Source organism: Pseudophryne corroboree, chromosome 5 (genome assembly GCF_028390025.1).
Source record: "Pseudophryne corroboree isolate aPseCor3 chromosome 5, aPseCor3.hap2, whole genome shotgun sequence".
Taxonomy (NCBI): Eukaryota; Metazoa; Chordata; class Amphibia; order Anura; family Myobatrachidae; genus Pseudophryne; species Pseudophryne corroboree.
In genome coordinates, this window is record NC_086448.1 from 530,765,152 (window position 1) to 530,787,844 (window position 22,693).

The 22,693-nt window shown below is 43.8% G+C and overlaps 2 protein-coding genes and 1 long non-coding RNA gene across 9 annotated transcripts in view; all 3 read left to right on the plus strand.

Annotated features, from left to right (window-relative positions):
* SYCP2L (synaptonemal complex protein 2 like) overlaps positions 1-22,693 on the plus strand; it is a 905,846-nt gene that overhangs the window by 611,657 nt on the left and 271,496 nt on the right. For all 6 annotated transcript variants that reach the window (XM_063923155.1, XM_063923158.1, XM_063923156.1 and 3 more), the window contains one exon: positions 2,455-2,699. In XM_063923155.1, coding sequence (XP_063779225.1) covers positions 2,455-2,699 — 245 coding nt within the window. The remainder of the gene's footprint in view (positions 1-2,454; positions 2,700-22,693) is intronic.
* Positions 13,777-14,557, plus strand: LOC134929187 (uncharacterized). Its single transcript, XR_010178359.1, has 3 exons — positions 13,777-13,889; positions 13,974-14,231; positions 14,316-14,557. It is a non-coding gene; the product is annotated as an uncharacterized LOC134929187 (long non-coding RNA).
* On the plus strand, positions 14,755-19,478 carry LOC134927980 (putative nuclease HARBI1). Of its 2 annotated transcripts, XM_063923152.1 has the most exons (5): positions 14,755-15,547; positions 15,633-16,005; positions 16,314-16,335; positions 17,642-18,232; positions 19,359-19,469. In XM_063923152.1, the coding sequence occupies exons 1-3, from the start codon at positions 14,803-14,805 to the stop codon at positions 16,315-16,317; spliced, it is 1,122 nt and encodes a 373-aa protein (XP_063779222.1). In that variant the 5' UTR covers positions 14,755-14,802; the 3' UTR covers positions 16,318-16,335; positions 17,642-18,232; positions 19,359-19,469. The 2 variants fall into 2 exon arrangements, with proteins under 2 accessions (XP_063779222.1, XP_063779221.1); XM_063923151.1 differs by having other exon boundaries at positions 16,314-18,232; positions 19,359-19,478.

A 22,693-nucleotide genomic window follows, 5' to 3' on the forward strand; every position in this document is an offset into this window, starting at 1 on the left:
TGGATATAGCGCCACGCATAAGGGCATTATCCAACAGTTCCATGTATTCCTTTTGGAATCGGGCGGTGGGGATCGTTTTCAGTTTGCAATAGAATTTATTATCATTCAGTTGTCTATAGCATTCTATTGTATAGTCATCTATATCCAATATAACCACCCCACCGCCCTTATCCGCTTGTTTTGTTATAATCTCTTTGTTTTGCTGTAAACATTTCATCGCTTTTCTTTCCCCCGGGGGTCAGATTGTCCCCATATGGATTTCTTTCTGATTTTTCACATATTTTCCTAAAACTGGCAAGAGTTGCTTCATAGAAGCTGTCTACATAGGGACCCCTGTATTGTAATGGATAAAAATCTGATCTTTTTTTGAACGATTTGGTGACATCATATACGCATGTCTCTCTTCCACATTCGCCCTCCGTTTCCTGCTGTAATGATTGTAAGATCCCAACCGCTATGTCATCGTCACCATCTAAAATGATGGGACTCTCTTCACTCTTTTGTGTTTTTAAAGCTTTCAACGCAAAATACCTTTTGCGACTTAAAGTTCGGACATAGCGGTTTTAGGTTGGGGCATAATTCATACCCTTTTCTAGAAGTTTTATTTCCTCTTGTGTCCGAATTTTCTTAGATAAATTAAATATACCTTTTCCTGTTTTTTCTTTAGGAATTACCTTCTGCAGGGAGTCTTGTTTCTGTTTACCTCCCCCTCCTCTGCATCCTCTCCTTCTCCGTTTCTGCCCCTCTTTTCTGGGATTTCGCTATCTGCCAGGAGCTTAGTCCCTGATACCTGTTTCCCCCTAAAAAAACTTTATTTCCTTTTTTTTTTTTTTTTTTTTAGGGGAGAGGATAGAGGGATACCTCTGTAATATAATATTGTAGCTATATTGTAGTAAATAGAGTATTGAAATTGGCAGCTCCATTAAGTGACTAAGCTACATTGTTTTCCTATATTGTGAATTATAACATATATATTTTTAAATAATACTGGCCGGTATTTATATGTGATATTGTAAATTATTGTGTTTTATTATATAAAAGGTTATCAAAGTAAGAAGCGCCGTCTCATATTTTCTTTTTTCTGCTTTCGAATTTGGGGGAATTGGAACTTAATCCCCGAGACTAGCTGCTAAATACTTTGAGGATGGTGGCGCCAGGTGTATATTTTCTGTAAAGGCTTTCCCTTAAGGTGGTGTTTCTGCTGGCTATTGCTTCAGCTAGAATAGTGTCGGATTTGGGTGCCTTGTCTTGTAGTTCCCCATATCTGATATTTCACCGTGACCGGGCGGTTCTTAGGACTCGTCCCGTTTAGTTGCCTAAGGTGGTTTCTTCGTTCCACCTTACCCAGGAGATAGTGGTTCCGGCACTTATTTCTCCTGATCTGTCTCCCAAAGAGCGGTCTTTGGATGTGGTACGGGCTCTCCGTATCTATGTGAAGAGAACTGCTTCTGTTAGGAAATCTGATTCTTTATTCTGTTTGGATTTCACAGACGGGGCTGGCCTGCTCACAAGCAGACTTCGGCCAGATGGATTAGAATGGTGATTGCACATGCTTATGTGAGGGCTGGTCTGTCAGCACCTGCTCACATTACGGCCCATTCTACTCGGTCTGTTGTGACTTCTTGTACGGCCCGCCGTGGTGCGACCCTTGAACAATTGTGCATGGCGGCTACGTGGTCCTCAGTGAACACGTTCATTAGGTTCTATGCCTTCGATACCGCCGCTTCACAGGATGCTTCCTTTGGACGCGGGTTCTTGTGCCCGCTACAGTGCGTCCCCTCCCATAAGGAACTGCTTTAGGACATCCCCAATGTCTATCCTTGTGGAGCCCAGTGTACCCCGCAGCAGAAAACGAGTTTTATGGTAAGAACTTACCTTTGTAAAAACTCTTTCTGCGAGGTACACTGGGCTCCACAAGGCGCCCACCCTGACGCACTTAGCTTCTTTGGGTTGGTATGGCATTAGCCGCTGACACTTCTCCTTTCGGGAGAGTGTGGTGTTTGTGGCAACTGGCAGTTGTCGTCTCTTTTACTTGCTACTGCATTGGGCTGGTTAACAAAACTGAGCTCCTGTGCACGGAGGCGGGGTGATATAGGAGGCGGCGCTATGCATCTTGGGAAGAAGGTCAAAGCTTTTGAGCCTGTTGGTGCTTCGGATCAAGATCCTACTCTACACCCACCTATGTCTTTCCTTGTGGAGCCCAGTGTAGCACGCAGAAAGAGTTTTAACAAAGGTAAGTTCTTACTATAAAACTCGTTTGTTTGTTTTTAATTTAAAATCACTAGGTGAGATTAAAACAGGTTCATGGATGAAGAGGGATTTGCAAGAAAAAAAATCAGCATTTGCTTGAGGTTTTCACTTGCCTCTTTGGTGTTTTCTAGTTAATGTAATTTATGTTTTAAGTTAAATGCATATCATTACTAAGACATGAATATTTTATGTTGACTTTTACAGGTCTTTACACCAAGCACTAGAAAAACAAAGAGACTGTCACCAGACAAGCTCCTAACATCAAGCTCTAGAGAAACAAAAGACCAGTCGCCAGACAAGCTCTTGACAAGCACTAGAGAAACAATTGTACAGTCACCAAAGAAGCTCATAAGTACGGAAGAAACAAAAGTACAGTTGCCAAACAAGCTCTTAACAGCAAGCGCTAGAGAAATGAAAGGACCGTCGCCAAACAAGCCTGCCTCACAAAAGTACAATTCATTCTTCTTGCTTTTTTCCATTATTTTTTTTTTATATACTGTAAGTTTGTGTTTGTGTATTGATAATTTGGTGCACCACTGCTAACATTTTCTGAATTATGGGCCTTTTTCAGGTGTGTTAGCAAACCAAAAAAAGTTAGCAATTGGGCAAAAACCATGTTGCACTGTAGGTGGGGCAGATGTAACATGTGCAGAGAGCTAACTTTGGGTGAGGTGTGTTCAAACTGAAATCTAAATTGCTGTGTATAAATTAAGCAGCCAGTATTTACTCTGCACAGAAATCATATAACCCAACCAATTCTAACACACTCTGCACATGTTACATCTGCCCCACGTCTAGTCCAGCATGGATTTGTCCAATTGCTAACTTTTTTGGTTTGTTCCTAACATTCCCATCCAGCTTTGTTTGAGTGCTCCTCAGTGACTGTAGATGAAGGTACCCTCTGATTATTTTGGAAAATAGAAGTTATCATTTACTACTTTAATTTCAGGTTTTCAAAACTTTCTGAATTACAGTATTCTGGATAAAAGGACCTATACATGTACTTTTTATAAATAATAGATTTGCAATATTGTGAACTAAGTTATACAGTAGAATACAGTTGCAGCTACTTATACTCTCTGGTGCTGATTGCAATACTTATAAAATGTATTTAATAATCCACTAGAAATGGTGTCTAACACTTATTCTATTTAGGGAGGGAATAAACAAATGTAAGTCAAGTAAGAAAGTGGGGTCTGTGACACTGATACTCAATAGAACAGAGAGCTATTTAAAACAGCAATGTCCAAAATGCGGATAATAGTTGAAACTACAGTTTGATTAAAGTTAAAGGAATATACCTAGCTATTTTTAAATAATTAATTAGTAAATTGTGATGGAGACAAGTGTATAAATAGAACCTCCAAAGAGGATGAAAAAAACATTGCTCCCTCAGCGGAGATAGCTGTGACTGTAAGCTCATGAAGTCTAGTAAGAAGAAGCACTGCACAGCACGGCAGATTTTCTCTCCCCCCAAAAAACTTTATTAATAAAGAACAAAAAAAGAAAGATGACATTCTGATTCAAATCTACACACTGCAGGAGGCAGATAGAGGAGGCGAAGACGGCGCTGGATAAGACAGATGAATGTAAGCGACTATAAAGGAGGGTAGGATAACATTGGGATAAGGGGTAGCGACAGCGGATTGGCACCAAACGTTTAAAGCTTTCGGCCTCCCAGAATGCATCTTGCCCGTCCCTGTATCCTCACCTCCTGGCTCAGGCAATTTAGTTTTTTGTTTGTTGCGTCAGGAGCCGGAACACGGTCTACAGCTGCTGGTTTTTAGCAGCCATAATTTTTTTATTTTATTTTTAAAGTCTTACTATATTTTTTGACCGATCTTTCTAAAAAGCGTCTTATACGTACCTTAGAAAGAGTTTCTATAACAAACCCCGCCGGATCGTGACAGCGCTTACCCACGTGTAGAGTGCTGTTTCAGCTGGCATCTGTGCAGGATGTACTAGCAAGTCCAGCAGACGTTACCAGGCCGTGCCGGAGCACGGGGAGAGGGTAAGGCATCGGTTCCGCTTAGTAGGGGAAACGCGAGACACAGCCACACTGTTTCGGGATGGAGACTACCGAACAGTTGCTGACGCGGCTGCCACTTCGGGTGCATTAGCGCTAGGCCTCAGGGATCATAGGCTCCAGGGGTAGTATGAGGCAGCGATCCCTGGGGTTGATGTCAGCAGTGGTAAGTAAGACGCTACCTTGGCCGCCCCTCCCCTCGGTTCATGACCAGTTTCCTCCGAGTTTCCCGCCATGAACTGATTCCTGCTTCCGTCTGAGACGCTGTGTATCTAAAAGGACCCAGTCACAGCATATGGAGCTGTATGACTGTGCGTCGACTTGGGCGTTTGTGTTCACTGTAGGTTCACGGGGCGATTGTGTACACTAATAGCGTCTGTATTCACTCAGCGTTCACTAACGTATTGATCGATCCTGGAAGCAGGGTGAAGTCTCCCTGTATCCCACTCTCCTGAGCCGGGTGATACAGCACTAAGTCTCTATCTACCTTTTGGTACGAGTAGTTGGATAAGTGCCTGATGCATACAAGTCTGTAAACTATTGCTGCTGTTTTCTTTCGCTGTGTGACTGAATACGTTTAAACTCCTATATAAGGTAATGCAGTAATATGTTTCTCCAACATACTTGAAATGTATCTGTAGTTGATTATGTGCTCATGGCCCTCATTCCGAGTTGATCGCTAAGAGTCATCGCATCGCAAATGTCCGAAATGTAAGTATCTGCGCATGCGCAAATGCGTGATTACGCATGCGCGAAGACATACGTACGACAACTGTGCAAAATTACTTTGGGAAAAAAAAGCCGTAACTGCCAAACGAAAACGAGGAGTGGCGTGGGCGTGGCGGAGGCGAGACTTCGCAATGCTCCGACATGGGCGTGAAAGTGGGCGTACTGTGTGGGAGTATGCAACTTGCAATGGGCGTGTTTTTCGCAAATAAACTTTGTCGCTGTTAAAACTAACATAGGAAACCGTAGCAACATTCACGCAGCAGCAGAGTAGGTCTGCAGTTACTCTACATTTGCGAAGTACTGGTACAAGTGTGTATGCAGTAATTAGCAGTTAATTGGAGAGCACATTCATCTGATGTTCAATTACTTGTTAATTACTGAGCACATGAAAGTTACCAACCACCAATTGACTGAACACACATTACATGTTTATTCTACTCACATATTAATCTCACACACTGTGAAATAAGGTTGTTATTTGTGTTTAACTTGGTGTGTAAGCATTGTGACGAAATGTTTTAATGTGTGTTAGACTACTAAATACAAACAAGTTACATTTTTATTTAAAGTTATATAATTCTGCAACATTCTGATTAATTAACCAACACCCACATAATGCCGCATACACTATGTTTTATTTTTAAAAGTCACAATAATATATGTTTTTAACATCTGTCAATGTTTTCAATGATGTCATGTTGTCCAAAGATATTTTATCAAGTTGTCGTGTCTGTTTTATTAATATGTACATTAAAGTGTGGTGCAAAACATACCTTTTTTAACATTTTTGTTTAATTTTAAGGAGAATAAGCAGATTGGTCACCAAGTGTCTATATGTTGACCTAATCTTTTGGTAACTAAGATTTTGCTAATGCATTACCTTCAAGAAATTGCACACATTTTATTTTTTAAATTTTTATTACAGTAATAATATTATCCAACATTTAAACATGGCTCCACATGAGTCTCACAGGCAGAGATAGACCAAGCACCAAGCAGATGGCACTGACAAAAATTATATTGCAGAACTCAGTACTCTGCAAATTTCTGCTTCTGACAAAAGTATCTTATAAATTCATAAATTCAACATATTTCACACCCTGCCACACAAAAATTTGACACAAACTGAGAAATAATTAGTATCCACCACACAAACACAACAATACACAGCACACTAGTGAGAGGAAGATGGCTCTGTTGTTTTTTAAAAGAAACTCACAGGCTACAATTCCTCCAAACACAAAAAAGTCATTTCACTAAGAGGGAGTGATCCATTCTGGCCACACAAGCCAAGTCCAAAATAACATAGAGGCAACTACAAAAACATGGGTGCTGCCCATCTGGAGAGACATCACTTTCTTCTTTTTCGCCCCGCCTGAGGCTGATCTTCTTTGCTTGGTCTGCGGAGTGACCTTCGTTGGGCCTGCCCAGTGTCCTGTTCTTCCTGGGCAGGGGCAGGGGAGGGAGCCGATGTGGTTGGCTCTCTGCCACTGTGGGCAAGGGAGACAGCGATGGCCTGGAGCCCTTGCAAGATGTTAGTTGCAAGGCTTTGGTTTGAGGAGGCCAGTTGTTCTTGGGCCTGCCTGATCTCTGCCAGACTTTGGCAGAGTTGAGCAACACCTTGCTCAACACAGGTTCGGATCTCAGTGAGCCGGACAGTTATCTGGCTTACCTCCCGGATGACCCCGTCTTGAAATGTGTTTAGGCTCTCACCATACCTAGCAATTTCAAGCAGGATCTCCGGGATAGCAGAGGGTTGGGTGGGGGGGCCAGTAGGAACCTGCATAGGTGGGTTTTGTTGGCCCACACTGGCAGACCCACTAGGTCCCTCCACCTCAGCCTCAACCACATAACCGGCCTGTGACTCAAACTGTTCACCCCCCTGTGCTGTGTTTTGTGGCAAGCAAATAGAAGAATGTGTGGGGGAAAAGTTGGAGTCAAAATTAGTTTAAGATTATTAATACAGTTCAAATTTCAGACAAATACATGTGTAAACTTACCTTCCAAGTCATGTCCCGTCAGAATCTCAGGCAGGTCCGTGTCCATATGAGACACCCCTTGGCCCTCCTCATAACTCACACAGGCCATCGCCATCTCCTCCAAGTCAGTAAACTCCACAGCGACAGGTGGTCCCCCCCCTGTTGCCCTTGAGGCATTCCACTCCGCAGCCCTCTTTGCCTTCAGGCGGGATTTGAAGTCGGCCCACCTACATAAATATTGTGAAAGAGGGAAAAAGTTGAGTCTTCTTATTGTTCAAAGTAAATATATAGCACACATGTTCTGCTTGTGTTTGCTAGACATAACGTGACATGTAACTACATTTTTCTCTATCGTCCTAGTGGATGCTGGGGTTCCTGAAAGGACCATGGGGAATAGCGGCTCCGCAGGAGACAGGGCACAAAAAGTAAAGCTTTTCCAGATCAGGTGGTGTGCACTGGCTCCTCCCCCTATGACCCTCCTCCAGACTCCAGTTAGATTTTTGTGCCCGGCCGAGAAGGGTGCAATCTAGGTGGCTCTCCTAAAGAGCTGCTTAGAAAAAGTTTAGCTTAGGTTTTTTATTTTACAGTGAGTCCTGCTGGCAACAGGATCACTGCAACGAGGGACTGAGGGGAGAAGAAGTGAACTCACCTGCGTGCAGGATGGATTGGCTTCTTGGCTACTGGACATCAGCTCCAGAGGGACGATCACAGGTACAGCCTGGATGGTCACCGGAGCCGCGCCGCCGGCCCCCTTGCAGATGCTGAAGTCAGAAGAGGTCCAGAATCGGCGGCTGAAGACTCCTGCAGTCTTCTAAAGGTAGCGCACAGCACTGCAGCTGTGCGCCATTTTCCTCTCAGCACACTTCACACGCAGTCACTGAGGGTGCAGGGCGCTGGGGGGGGGCGCCCTGGGAGGCAAATGTAACCTATATAAAGGCTAAAAATACCTCACATATAGCCCCCAGAGGCTATATGGAGATATTTAACCCCTGCCTGGATTCACTAAATAGCGGGAGACGAGCCCGCCGGAAAAGGGGCGGGGCCTATCTCCTCAGCACACGGCGCCATTTCCTCTCACAGCTCCGCTGGTCAGGACGGCTCCCAGGTCTCTCCCCTGCACTGCACTACAGAAACAGGGTAAAACAGAGAGGGGGGGCAAATTTATGGCGATATTTTGATATATATAAATCAGCTATAAGGGAGCACTTATTATAAGGCTATCCCTGTTATATATAGCGCTTTTGGTGTGTGCTGGCAAACTCTCCCTCTGTCTCCCCAAAGGGCTAGTGGGTCCTGTCTTCGTTAGGAGCATTCCCTGTGTGTCTGCTGTGTGTCGGTACGTGTGTGTCGACATGTATGAGGACGATATTGGTGTGGAGGCGGAGCAATTGCCAAATATGAGGATGTCACCCCCTAGGGAGTCGACACCAGAATGGAGGTGACGGTGACGAATCAACCGTATTTTCCAGTAGGGCCACACGTTATATGATTTTGGCAATGAAGGAGGCGTTACATTTAGCTGATACTACAGGTACCACTAAACAGGGTATTATGTGGGGTGTGAAAACTACCTATAGTTTTTCCTGAATCAGAAGAATTAAATGACGTGTGTAATGAAGCGTGGGTTGCCCCTGATAAAAAGCTGATAATTTCAAAGAAATTATTGGCATTATACCCTTTTCCGCCAGAGGTTAGGGAGCGCTGGGAAACACCTCCTAGGGTGGACAAGGCGCTAACACGCTTATCTAAACAAGTGGCGTTACCCTCTCCTGAGACGGCCGCACTTAAAGATCCATCAGATAGGAGGATGGAAAATATCCAAAAAAGTATATACACACATGCAGGTGTTATACTACGACCAGCTATAGCGACTGCCTGGATGTGCAGTGCTGGGGTAGTTTGGTCAGAGTCCCTGATTGAAAATATTGATACCCTGGACAGGGACAATATTTTACTGTCGTTAGAACAAATAAAGGATGCATTTCTTTATATGCGTGATGCACAGAGGGATATCTGCACACTGGCATCACGGGTAAGTGCTATGTCCATTTCGGCCAGAAGAGCTTTATGGACGCGACAGTGGACAGGCGATGCGGATTCAAAACGACATATGGAAGTTTTGCCGTATAAAGGGGAGGAGTTATTTGGAGTCGGTCTATCAGATTTGGTGGCCACGGCTACAGCCGGGAAATCCACCTTTCTACCTCAAGTCACTCCCCAACAGAAAAAGGCACCGACTTTTCAACCGCAGCCCTTTCGTTCCTTGAAAAATAAGAGAGCAAAGGGCTATTCATATCTGCCACGAGGCAGAGGTCGAGGGAAGAGACAGCAACAGGCAGCTCCTTCCCAGGAACAGAAGCCTTCCCCGGCTTCTACAAAAGCCTCAGCATGACGCTGGGGCTTCTCAAGCGGACTCGGGGACGGTGGGTGGTCGTCTCAAAAATTACAGCGCGCAGTGGGCTCACTCGCAGGTAGATCCCTGGATCCTGCAGATAATATCTCAGGGGTACAGGTTGGAATTAGAGACAGATCCACCTCGCCGTTTCCTGAAGTCTGCTTTACCAACGTCCCCCTCCGAAAGGGAGACGGTTTTGGAAGCCATTCACAAGCTGTACTCTCAGCAGGTGATAGTCAAGGTACCTCTTCTACAACAAGGGAAGGGGTATTATTCCACTCTTTTTGTGGTACCGAAGCCGGATGGCTCGGTAAGGCCTATTCTAAATCTGAAGTCCTTGAACCTGTACATAAAGAAGTTCAAGTTCAAGATGGAGTCACTCAGAGCAGTGATAGCGAACCTGGAAGAGGGGGACTTTATGGTATCCTTGGACATCAAGGATGCGTATCTCCACGTTCCAATTTACCCCTCACACCAGGGGTACCTCAGGTTCGTTGTACAAAACTGTCACGATCAGTTTCAGACGCTGCCGTTCGGATTGTCCACGGCACCTCGGGTCTTTACAAAGGTAATGGCCGAGATGATGATTCTTCTTCGAAGAAAGGGCATATTAATTATCCCATACTTGGACGATCTCCTGATAAGGGCAAGGTCCAGAGAACAGCTAGAGATGGGATTAGCACTGTCGCAAGAAGTGCTAAAACAGCACGGGTGGATTCTGAATATTCCAAAATCCCAGTTAATGCCGACAACTCGTCTGCTGTTCCTAGGGATGATTCTGGACACGGTTCAGAAAAAGGTTTTTCTCCCGGAGGAAAAAGCCAAGGAGTTATCCGAGCTTGTCAGGAACCTCCTAAAACCAGGAAAGGTGTCTGTACATCAATGCACAAGAGTCCTGAGAAAAATGGTGGCTTCTTACGAAGCAATTCCATTCGGCAGATTCCACGCAAGAATTTTCCAAAGGGATCTGTTGGACAAATGGTCAGGGTCGCATCTTCAGATGCACCTGCGGATAACCCTGTCTCCAAGGACAAGGGTGTCTCTTCTGTGGTGGTTGCAGAGTGCTCATCTATTGGAGGGCCGCAGATTCGGCATACAGGATTGGATCCTGGTGACCACGGACGCCAGCCTGAGAGGCTGGGGAGCAGTCACACAAGGAAGAAACTTCCAGGGAGTATGGACGAGCCTGGAAACGTCTCTTCACATAAACATTCTGGAACTAAGAGCAATATACAATGCTCTAAGCCAGGCAGAACCTCTGCTTCAGGGAAAACCGGTGTTGATCCAGTCGGACAACATCACGGCAGTCGCCCATGTGAACAGACAGGGCGGCACAAGAAGCAGGAGTGCAATGGCAGAAGCTGCAAGGATTCTTCGCTGGGCAGAGAATCATGTGATAGCACTGTCAGCAGTGTTCATCCCGGGAGTGGACAACTGGGAAGCAGACTTCCTCAGCAGACACGATCTTCACCCGGGAGAGTGGGGACTTCATCCAGAAGTCTTCCACTTGCTGGTAACCCGTTGGGAAAGACCAATGGTGGACATGATGGCGTCTCGCCTCAACAAAAAACTGGACAGGTATTGCGCCAGGTCAAGAGATCCGCAGGCAATAGCTGTGGACGCGCTGGTAACGCCTTGGGTGTACCAGTCGGTGTATGTGTTTCCTCCTCTGCCTCTCATACCAAAAGTATTGAGAATTATACGGCAAAGAGGCGTAAGGACGATACTAGTGGTTCCGGATTGGCCAAGAAGGACTTGGTACCCGGAACTTCAAGAGATGATCACGGAAGATCCGTGGCCTCTACCTCTAAGGAGGGACTTGCTTCAGCAGGGTCCCTGTCTGTTTCAAGACTTACCGCGGCTGCGTTTGACGGCATGGCGGTTGAACGCCGGATCCTAAAGGAAAAAGGCATGCCGGAAGAAGTCATTCCTACTTTGATTAAAGCAAGGAAGGAAGTAACCGTGCAACATTATCACCGAATTTGGCGAAAATATGTTGCGTGGTGCGAAGATCGGAGTGCTCCGACGGAGGAATTTCAACTGGGTCGATTCCTACATTTCCTGCAATCAGGATTGTCTATGGGTCTCAAATTGGGATCTATTAAGGTTCAAATTTCGGCCCTGTCGATTTTCTTTCAAAAAGAATTGGCTTCAGTCCCTGAAGTCCAGACCTTTGTTAAGGGAGTGCTACATATACAGCCTCCTGTGGTGCCTCCAGTGGCACCGTGGGATCTCAATGTGGTTTTGGACTTTCTAAAATCTCATTGGTTTGAACCACTAAAGAAGGTGGATTTGAAATATCTCACATGGAAAGTGACCATGCTTCTAGCCCTGGCTTCGGCCAGGAGAGTGTCAGAACTGGCAGCTTTATCTTACAAAAGCCCATATCTGATTTTCCATTCGGACAGGGCAGAACTGCGGACTCGTCCGCATTTTCTCCCTAAGGTGGTGTCAGCATTTCATCTGAACCAGCCTATTGTAGTGCCTGCGGCTACAAGTGACTTGGAGGACTCCAAGTTACTGGACGTTGTCAGAGCATTAAAAATATATATTGCAAGGACAGCTGGAGTCAGAAAATCTGACTCGTTGTTTATATTGTATGCACCCAACAAGATGGGTGCTCCTGCGTCTAAGCAGACGATTGCTCGTTGGATCTGTAGCACAATCCAACTTGCACATTCTGTGGCAGGCCTGCCACAGCCTAAATCTGTAAAGGCCCACTCCACAAGGAAGGTGGGCTCATCTTGGGCGGCTGCCCGAGGGGTCTCGGCATTACAACTTTGCCGAGCAGCTACGTGGTCAGGGGAGAACACGTTTGTAAAATTTTACAAATTTGATACTCTGGCTAAGGAGGACCTGGAGTTCTCTCATTCGGTGCTGCAGAGTCATCCGCACTCTCCCGCCCGTTTGGGAGCTTTGGTATAATCCCCATGGTCCTTTCAGGAACCCCAGCATCCACTAGGACGATAGAGAAAATAAGATTTTACTTACCGATAAATCTATTTCTCGGAGTCCGTAGTGGATGCTGGGCGCCCATCCCAAGTGCGGATTATCTGCAATAATTGTACATAGTTATTGTTAACTAATTCGGGTTATTGTTGAAGGAAGCCATCTTTCAGAGGCTCCGCTGTTATCATACTGTTAACTGGGTTTAGATCACAAGTTGTACGGTGTGATTGGTGTGGCTGGTATGAGTCTTACCCGGGATTCAAAATCCTCCCTTATTGTGTACGCTCGTCCGGGCACAGTACCTAACTGGAGTCTGGAGGAGGGTCATAGGGGGAGGAGCCAGTGCACACCACCTGATCTGGAAAAGCTTTACTTTTTGTGCCCTGTCTCCTGCGGAGCCGCTATTCCCCATGGTCCTTTCAGGAACCCCAGCATCCACTACGGACTCCGAGAAATAGATTTATCGGTAAGTAAAATCTTATTTTTATGCAACTTAGCACAGAAAAAGGATTGTCAAGATGCACTTACCGTCGTCTCACTTCCTGTGATGTTCTGACGACAGAGCCAACTTCATTCACAGATTTTGTGATGTCTCTCCAGATGCGTTCTTTGGAAGCAGCCCCCATGTTTTTGGGGCCCCTATGTATTTTGGACATGGCCTGCGTGACCAAGACACGCAACTCCCTCTTAGTGAATGCAGGCTGTCTTTTTTTCCGTCTGGAGGTAGCCTGTGAGGTTTCTTCAGGTTGGTCATCTCCATCTTCCTCCTCACTAGCAGCTTCTGTCTGCTGTGTTTGTGTGGCTAAAGTCAATTCTCCCTCAGTTTGCTCACTATGTGTGTGTGGCAGGGTATCCACACTCAATTGTTGAGGTTCAGAAGCAGAAATTTGCAGAGTACTAGGTCCTGCATTAACCTCCGCAGAGGCGTATTCTAACAAGCGCCTTTGACACTCTAGCCGTTGTTTCTGCAATGCCATCTGCTGCTCTGCAATGCGGTCTATCTCTGCTGCGATTTGCTCACGAGAAGCCATGTTTGTGATGACGTGTGTACGCCGAGGTGTGTGCGCTTATATACCTACGTGCGACTCGTTAATTCACACAGGTGTACACTGTTATTCTGTTGAATGATTGCACTGCTTATTTAAGGGCCTACTGTGCATGCTGTAAGTGTTGGTAGTTTGGCGTTTGAGTTGTTGGCTTGTGCGGGAAGGTGATAGTGGAATTGGCAGAGTGAGTAATTGTCAAGCATACCTTTGTCCTTTTCTTTGCGTTTTGAATATAGACAGTGGCATTTTTTGTGGGTATTTTCGTTTGTGAGTATTCTGTTTTTTTTTTGTTTGTTTTTTGGTGTTGGCAAGTTTTTTAAATACATTTTAATATTTTAATTTTTATAACACATATATATTTTGCAAGTCCATTTGTGAAAATATTCCCGTGCTTCTTTGTTTTGACTGTCATTAGTGTTCTCTTGTAGGAGTTTACTTTTTGGTGAGAAAAACCAATTTTGTATTCATTTTTGGGTGTGGTCCACAAAAACAAGACTTTATTTCTTTAGGAGCAGGTAAGTGTCGTTGGCCTGTGTTGGAGCTTGTTTGTTGGAAGTGTCTGTATGCTGTTTTTGACTGTCATTTGTGTTCTCTTGTAGGAGTTTACTTTTTGGTGAGAAAAACCAATTTTGTATTCATTTTTGGGTGTGGTCCACAAAAACAAGACTTTATTTCTTTAGGAGCAGGTAAGTGTCGTTGGCCTGTGTTGGAGCTTGTTTGTTGGAAGTGTCTGTATGCTGTTTTTGACTGTCATTTGTGTTCTCTTGTAGGAGTTTACTTTTTGGTGAGAAAAACCAATTTTGTATTCATTTTTGGGTGTGGTCCACAAAAACAAGACTTTATTTCTTTAGGAGCAGGTAAGTGTCGTTGGCCTGTGTTGGAGCTTGTTTGTTGGAAGTGTCTGTATGCTGTTTTTGACTGTCATTTGTGTTCTCTTGTAGGAGTTTACTTTTTGGTGAGAAAAACCAATTTTGTATTCATTTTTGGGTGTGGTCCACAAAAACAAGACTTTATTTCTTTAGGAGCAGGTAAGTGTCCTTGGCCTGTGTTGGTGCTTGTTTGTGTTTGTTAAAATTTTAATTTTTTTTTTTTTTAAAGTTTGCTAAACAAAGTGTTTGGGTTTTCCAGGATTGATCTGCAAAGTAGTGTTTGTCTTTCCTGGACTAGGTACTAAATTTCTTATTTTTTTGGTATTTTTTTTTATTAAAGTTTTTTTGCATTAATATATGTTTTTTATATCCAAATATTAAATTTAGTTTTATTTGCTTTTTATTTTTGCATTTTGGACATGAATTCAACACAGAAAAAATGTACGCTCCTGCAGTAAGTTGACACCACAATTGTAAAAACAGTTGTTGTGTAAAATTTTTGAAAACTTTGAATTATTTTTTTTTTACATTTCTTAACATTCTCTCCAAAAAGTGTGTGATGTCAATACATATTGCGGCAGAAGCCCTACCTCCCCAACCCACGCCAGCACTCCCACCCCAACCGCCAGCCCCACAACCACAGCCGGCTCCTCATCAACCAAGGCAACGGAGGCGTGCTAGGCCACCAATTTTCAGAACCCGTGTCAGACTTTTTGGGATGCCAGATGATGTGGTGGTGCGTAGATACCGGCTGCCACCACATCTAATCCTAGACACTCTCTCCATAATAGAGAGTGATCTGGAGTCTGAAATTCGGTATCCTACAGCAATACCACCATTGACACAATTCCTTGCAGTGTTACATTTTTTGGCCACAGGATCATTCCAGCATGTGGTTGGAGACCTGGTTGGCATGTCGCAGGGCCAGTTCAGTAAGGTCCTGCGACGTGTCTGCCAGGCTTTCCTCAAGCGTGTTAAGCAATTTATTGCTATGCCTTTGGATGTTGGTGCCCTAGATGTGGTGAAGCGGCAATTTGCGGAAGGTGGTAGTCGCTTCCCACATGTTATTGGGGTTGTGGATGGCACACATGTAGCTATTCAGCCACCAAAACATAATGAAGAAATTTTTAGAAACAGGAAACTGTTTCATTCTCTGAATGTAATGGTTGTTTGTGGGCCATCCCTCCAGATCCTTTCCCTGAACGCAAAGTTTACTGGAAGTTCCCATGATGCGTATGTCATTAGACAATCAGGGATATGGCAGAGATTAAGATCAAGTCAACGACCAGACATGTGGTTATTGGGTGAGTTGTTGCTCAAATATTTTTGATTAAAACAAAATTAAATTTTTAAATTTTAAGATCTAAATTTTTGCTTTTATTCCAACAGGAGACCGTGGATATCCTTGCACCCCCTGGCTCATGACTCCTTACCGTAATCCCAGGCCAGGACCACAGATGGCATTTAACTCCGCGCTTACTGCCACTAGGCAGCTGGTGGAGCGCACAATTGGTGTCCTGAAAGGGCGGTTTCGTGTTCTCCACCGCACTGGTGGCGACATCATGTATTCGCCGGAGATGGCAAGTAAAATAGTGGTCCTGTGCGCAATACTCCATAATATCGCGGTAAGGAGTAGTGTAGAGCTTCCTCAGGCAGAGGAATTGCCTGATGAGGAGCCAGGGGTTGTGCCACGCTTCGGTGGGGGGAGTGTGACACGGAGGGGGAGCCAAGTGAGGGCAAGAATTGTAGCAGAATATTTCAGGTATAGTGTTTATATATTTTATATTTGCCCAAATAATACAACACAGTATGCTTCTGTTTTATAAACCATGATTTCAATTTGTATGATCTTGTAAAGTGATTGGGTACGGATTTTGTGGTGTTGGAATGTGTAATTGTTTTTGGTTCAAAATACAAAAACACGTTAAGCTTACAATGTTTATTTTGAAATTTAAATACTGTAATGTTGCTAAATAGTGTCCTTATTTGTTTTATATCATCAAATCCTGATTATGTAACCAAACACACAAACAAATGATACTCAATGTTTCACACTTTGTGACTGTCCAGCTGAATTATCACACGAACTGTGGTGAGTACACAGATATGTTTAGTATTTGTAACTAAAGTCTGTGTCTCTGTGTGTGTTTTGTTTGCTTAAATTTGTGTACCAAACATTTTCGCTTCTGCTATTGCGTTTTTACGCTCGTGCCAAATAACACTCTGCTTTTCACAGCATTGCAAAGATCAATAAAGTTAATAGAAATGACAACATAGATTTTTGACCAATCACATGCTAACAGACACTATAAATATATGCCCAAATAAGGAAAACGCCATTGCCATGATGCGTGCAGCACCGTTCACCAGGCGGGAGCTCCGCGTGCTGGTTGCGGTGATGGACCGCCGCGTAGGCCGCGTTGGGCGCTTCATCCCCAATCGGGTGAAGCGCGAGGCCTACGCGGAGGTCCGCCGCCTGCTGCGGACGCGAGTCCGCAGCAGGCGGACAATCATCCAGCTCGAAAGGAGGTGGAGTGATCTCCGTAGGCGGACTTCAGATTTGTTGGCGGAGATCCGCCATCAAATCCGTGCGCTGCATACACGAAGTAAGTTACCTTACATAAGTTTTTTGCACTAAATTGTGCTAATGTGTTATTTTCCAATTTTTGCCCTTCCGTAATTTAAGTAACAATTGTTAAATACAATGAGCACTGCAGGGGAAGCATATGTAACATGTGCAGAGAGAGTAAGTTTTGGGTGGGGTGTGTTAAATCAGGTGCAAAAATTTGCAAGGCTAAAATAAAGCTGCATGTATTTACCCTGGCCATAATTTTAAATTTTAAAAAAAAAACACACTCTCTCGGGACATGTTATATCTGCCACCCCTGCACTGCACATGCTTTTGGCCAATTGCCTACTCAATACCTGCTGTAAACCCCTTGGATTTGCAGACATTTTACAGTAAGTGGTAGGCTAATTGCAACCTGCAATGCCCTTTTATGGAAATTAGGACACTGTGTGTGGTTAGGTAAAACAGTACTGACTGTAGCAAAGTAACACCAAACAAGTGCATGTTTACAAAAAATAAGAAGCAGGCAGGAAATTAATCCACAATACTTGATCAGTGCAGCCTATATAATAAGGTGCCTTGAATAGTAATCTGGTGATGTTGCTGAGACCAATCACTATGACTCAATTGCCTAGATTAAGGAATGAGCTTCAAAGTTAAATTTTAGACTCATTTTGTTTGCTGTGGCCAACATGAAGAGGATCTTAACATGTTTGCTTTTCTTTGGAACAAAACAAATAATTTAACAATGAACAGAACATTGATAAAACAAATTGATTACTATGTAATTTATCATGTTTGAACAATTTGAACAATATTATCATTCTAGGACAACAACAACGGCAAAACTCCCCACCCCCTTCCCCTTCTCACTCCCCCTCCCCTTCTCACTCCCCCTCCCCTTCTCACTCCCCCTCCCCTTCTCACTCCCCCTCCCCTTCTCACTCCCCCTCCCCTTCTCACTCCCCCTCAGCTTCCCAGTCCCCCTCAGCTTCCCAGTCCCCCTCATCTTCCCAGGCCCCATCAGCTTCCCTGGCCCACTCCACTTTACATTCCCCTTCTCACCACACCTCTCCATCTCTTTCTGGGACCCCTTCTCCTCCTTCCCATACCCCTTCTCCTTCAAAATCAACATCACAATCTGAACCACCCTCACCCTCTATTGCTTTAACTTTTTCTCCGCCCCCCTCGCCCTCTCAATCAGACCCCCCCTCTGAAATTGCGGACCAAATCCAGCCTCCTTCCCCCATCCAGCCTCCTTCCACAATCCCTCCTCCTTCCCCAATCCCTCCTCCTTCCCCAATCCCTCCTCCTTCCCCCATCCCTCCTCCTTCCCCCATCCAGCCAACATCCCCACCAAGTGAATGGGCAGAGGAAGCCCCTGCCGAACGTTCCGGGAGTCTGGATGTTGCCGTGGAAAGTAAGTATATTTTAATTATTTAAAAAATGATTACCCACTTACACTTACAATGCCAAAACATGCAGTGTTGTACTGTTTGAATTCTTGGACCCTGGAAAAATATTTAAAAATTTCATCATGGTGTACATGTTGCCTTTACATATTTGTGAGTGTCATTATATGTACAGTGTGTATGTGTGCAATGTTTTGTGTGTCCACTCTAGGTTGACACTCATTAGGTAGCCAGGGTTGCCAGGAGAACAGGGTTTATATGTGTTACTTTTTCGGGGAAACAGTTAGACCTGAGTGGAGTTTAGTATGTTTGCCTTTTACACTTGGGCCTGTGTAGTCTGAATATTTACACTTAAAAATCACATGCTTCACTTTGTTATGCAGCCTAATGACACACTGTTTTTTTGTGTGAAAGTTACATTCTCAAAATTAATAAGTGTTCAAGTCAAACATGTTTGCACTTATTTAGTAAGGGCAGCTTTCATGGAGTGTGGGAATGCTATGATATGTTGGCCTTCTGAAGATGTGGATATGCAGTGTGATGATGCAGGACCAACCCACTAAAAATACAAAACAAATAAAACAACAAATGGGAATGAATGCCAACATGGTGTCACACTGACGAAGATGGTAGTTATCTTTAACATGGGATGTCGGACATAGCAATCAATAAGATTATACTTAAAAAATTGGGATCCACTTCTACAATATAATAATCATATTTTTGCTTGATTGCTATGGGCAACGTTCCATCTTAAATATAACTCACATAGTAGTAAATGTAACACATGGTCTGGAACACTTTAAAATCTGATAAAAAGGCTGAGCAGGCTTGTGTGTTCTGCTAATGATTGTACCATAAAACAGGCAGGATGTAGTAACTTTGCCATTAAAGCAGGCCTGTCCAAACTGCGGCACTCCAACTGTTGAGAAACTACACATCCCAGCATGCCCTGACACAGCTTTGCCATTCCCTGACCACAAAACTGTGTAAAGGCATGCTGGTATATGTAGTTTCACAACAGCTGGAGTCCAGCAGTTTGGACATGCCAGCATTTAAGTGTGCTTTGCGCCTTGCTTGGCTAATAAGTAATGTAATTAAGTTATTAATGTTTGTGTTGCATCTTAATTTCAGATGTTGCAGTTGGAGATCCCACAAGTTTTTCAGGGATACTTTACACCATGCGCCAACACCTGCAAGGAATGATGTATTGTGTGGACCATTTGCAAAAATTTGCTTGACTTGTATTCTTTTATTTGTAAAAAAAAAAAAATATATTAACAAATACAAAAATAAAAAAGTTGATTAAAGTTAACCGGGTGTTGTGTTTATTAATGCAAAAAAGGATCAGCAGATTGGCAGGCAGAATTTGTTTTGTACAAAAAATTACACACATCTAACGTTACATTTTTACCAAAAAAAAAAGGAGATTATTGTGTTAAGAAACATGTAAACACCTTCATTCACAAACAACACCTTTAAAAATTAAAAAAGTGAAAAAAAAAAAAAAAAAAATTTTACACTTTGACATGTTGATGGCCAATTATGGCAACAAAGTGTTAATTTTTTTTTATTCTCACACTTAATTGTTTTGGAACATTATCAATCATTACACTAATTGGGTTCGTAATTGAAAAGGGCTTGTGGTCTTTAAAAGGAAAGGTGTCATTGCACTTAATAGGCCAAAAAAACATTTTTGTGCGTTTTACCTTAAAAGTGGGCACTTTTACGCAAAACTTTGTAAATATACTCAAACTTAGTATTTTTACGATTAAGTATGTGTTATTGCGATGATTTCGCAATGCTGCGATGGTTTCGCATTACTGCGATGTCATTTGGCGTACGCCCACTTTGTGTAATACTGCGTACGAATGTGCAAAAATACGTTGGGGGCGGAGGTTCGCATATTTACTACATTAACGCAACTTTGCGAATAGGTTGTGCGAACGAAAAACTTAGCGACCAACTCGGAATGAGGGCCCATATTGCTTATAATGCTAATGTATAACCTGTGACTGATTGCTAGTGTGATTGCTGACTTTACTATTTTCTGTCAGTTTCTGTGTATTCCGAATCTCAATGCTTGTGCAAAGCAGGAAGGGATCATATTGTAAATTTTAAAGTGATTGCAGTCACAATTTGTGTAGTTAACACTGTAAAGGTGTGTGATTTATTTATCATCTCTAAGTAAGGTAACGGTGAGGAGGATACACTCTCCACTGCAGCACCAACACTCATGTCATGTTTGTCTTGCAAAGCTGAGTTAACCTCTCAGGATCTGGTTCAAAATGGATTATGTGCAAATTGTTTTAGTTATCACCAAAGCCTCTTGAATAATCCAAGGCAGGCACAGGTTCAGGTTGAACCCACATGGGTTACTTTAGCACAGACATTATCCAGTATAGCTGAGCGGATAATGCCAGCTTCTATACCAGGGATAGGTTACCCTATTAACCCTCACATGCAACATTCCACCTGGGGGTTATTACATCCAGTACAGGAATCGGCAGCCTCTCAACAGAAACAGGCTGAAAGGCCAGTGGTAAGTAAATCACACAGACATGAAACAACATCTTTACAGTCTACCCGTGTTTCAGATGAGGACTCGTCGGGGGATGAGGACTCATCGCACACCAGGTCTGCATACAGAGACGAGGAAGAAGTCCTCAGCTCAGTGGACATTCCTGAGCTAATTAGGGCTATGAAAGCCATTCTATCCTTAGAGGAGGCAATAGAGCCTTTGTTAAAATCTAAGGCACCTGTGTGTAAACATCCCAAAATAGTTAGGATTGAGTTTCCTGGGTCAGAACAGCTGACGGAAATTATGCAAGAGGCTTGGGTTACACTCCGTAAGAAGTTTAGAATTCCAAGGAAATGGAATTCCCATTATCCTCTTCCGGCTGGGGACTGTTTAAAAAGGAGGTGGCTCCCAAAGTAGATACGCATGTCATCTGATTGGTGCGTAAATCTACATTACCTCTGCCTTTAACATCATTATATGATGTCACGATAGGAAAATAGATGGTTTTCTTAAAACCATTTTCTTCTTATCTGGGGCAATCATAAGACCAGCCATGGCTTCGGCTTGGATGGCAAAAGCAGTGGCAGCCTGGACTGATGCATTGGAGGATGACCTTTCAATGGCATCTAGAGAGCAAAAATCCCATATTGCACATATCAAACAGGCAGCTATTTTTATGGAAGAAATAGCCTTGGATATGGGTACAATTGCCTCTCTGTGTTCACCAAAATTGTGGTGATAATGGCATCTTGTCTCCGTCAGCAGGGGATAAGGATTTTTCCATACCTTGACTACTTCTTAATCCTGGCACAATCTTAGGAATTGCCTCAGTGTCATCTGCGGAAGACAATAGCTTGTTTGCAGATACACTGTTGGCTCAAAAATTTAGCAAAATCGTCCCTGGTTCCTTCACAACGGATGACTCACATGGGGGCTGTGTTGGATTCGAGTCTTCAGAGAGTATTTTTGACTCTGAACAAAATATCCAAAATTCAGTCAAGGATTCGGGAGCTGCTACACAAAAGAGTATCCATTCACGCAGCAATGCGTGTGATGGGGTTCATGGTGTCGACATTCGACATGGTGGAGTATGCTCAGTTCCACTTAAGGCCTCTGCAACGTCAGATCCTTTTGCAATTGGAATGGTTTTCATCAGACAATAAAAACGCAGACTATGGTCCTTCCTCTGGAAGTAAGGAGGTCATTAGCCTGGTGGCTGCAGACATCCCATCTGGACAAAGGGAGACCCTTTTTAATATCAGATTGGGAAATCCTGACAACGGATTCCAGCCTCCAGTGCTGGGGAGCGTTGTCAGGAAGGAGTTGCTTCCAGGGGCAGTGAACCAAGGAAGAGAGTTGCCTGCCAATAAATATATTGGAACTTCGAGCCATATACAGTGCATCTGGAAAGTGTTCACAGTGCTTCACTTTTTCCACATTTTGTTATGTTACAGCCTTATTCCAAAATGGAATACAAAATTCTACACACGATACCCCATAATGACAAAAATCACATGTACATACGTTTCTGCTGCAGGGGTACACTGGGCTCCACAAGGAATTACATTGGGGTGTAGAGTAGAATCTTGATCCGAGGCACCAACAGGCTCAAAGCTTTTGACTGTTCTCAAGATGCACAGCTCTGCCTCCTCTATAACCCCGCCTCCTCTATAACCCCACCTTTATGCCAGTGAGCTCAGTTTGTAAGTTGGTGCTTTCAGTATGCAGGCACTTAACAGGAGGCTGCCATAAGCAGCCTTTTCATAGCTTAGTTTTACAGACTGAAAACAGAGAAATTGTAAAGAAGACTTCCAGGGCTGCTGCAGGTACAGTCTAATAGACTTTTCTGCATGCAGCTCCATCACCCCCAGCATGCTGTATACTCCCGCGCCGCGGTTGACGGGTCACTGCAGCGGAGGCGCCGACTTCTTCCATCCTAACGTGAGTC